Below are 646 nucleotides of genomic sequence, written 5' to 3'. Positions count from 1 at the left end.
TTGAGTGATGTTGGAGCTGCCCCCATCCAGGGGCAAGTGGGGAGTATCCCATCACCCTCCTGCCTTGTGCCTTGTAGATGGTGGGACAGGCTTTGGGGGGAGACAGGACGGGAGTTACTCGCTGCAGGATTCCCAGCCTCTGACCTGCTCTTGTAGCTGCTGTGTTTATGCGGTGGGTCCAGGTGAGTTTCTGAGAGCACTGGGAATTTTTTTGCGGGAGAGAATTCCTGAACGGATTGCCCCAACGACTTGGGCAAATGATCGGCTGATCCCCACCCTGCACCTGGAAACGGCCTGAGCTCCTCCACACCAAACATAAATCCTTCTGGGAGATCCTCAAACACCCATCAGCCTGGTCCCAATGAACCACTTCCCCACCCACCGACCACGCAGTGCCCCCTCACACAATGCCGTCCCCACAAGGGGAGATGGCTCCCACTCACTTACAGGGTCGATCCCAAACGGATAAACTCCCTGAAATACGTCGCTGGTGTTTGGATCAAGGGAGAGGTATGGAACCTCCCTCAAATCTGTGGAACTGCAAAACACAATAATCAGAGGGAGCGAGCGAGCGAGAGAGGGAGGGGGATGGAGGGGACGGGGCGAGGGGCGAGGGGCGAGGGGCGAGGGGCGAGGGGCGAGGGGC

At 58.4% G+C, this 646-nt stretch overlaps 1 protein-coding gene across 1 annotated transcript in view; it reads right to left on the bottom strand.

Moving 5' to 3' along the window:
• Positions 1-646, bottom strand: part of LOC125482566 (V-type proton ATPase 116 kDa subunit a 2-like) — a gene marked incomplete at both ends in the record, with an annotated part of 6,058 nt that overhangs the window by 1,166 nt on the left and 4,246 nt on the right. Inside the window, one exon of the mRNA XM_048594665.1 lies at positions 448-538. Coding sequence (XP_048450622.1) covers positions 448-538 — 91 coding nt within the window. The remainder of the gene's footprint in view (positions 1-447; positions 539-646) is intronic.

Source organism: Rhincodon typus, unplaced genomic scaffold, assembly GCF_021869965.1.
Source record: "Rhincodon typus isolate 14 unplaced genomic scaffold, sRhiTyp1.1 hic_rhity00012633, whole genome shotgun sequence".
In the NCBI taxonomy this organism is placed as follows: domain Eukaryota; kingdom Metazoa; phylum Chordata; class Chondrichthyes; order Orectolobiformes; family Rhincodontidae; genus Rhincodon; species Rhincodon typus.
The sequence above is the reverse complement of the archived record's forward strand: the minus strand, read 5'-3'. Positions and strand labels throughout refer to the sequence as shown.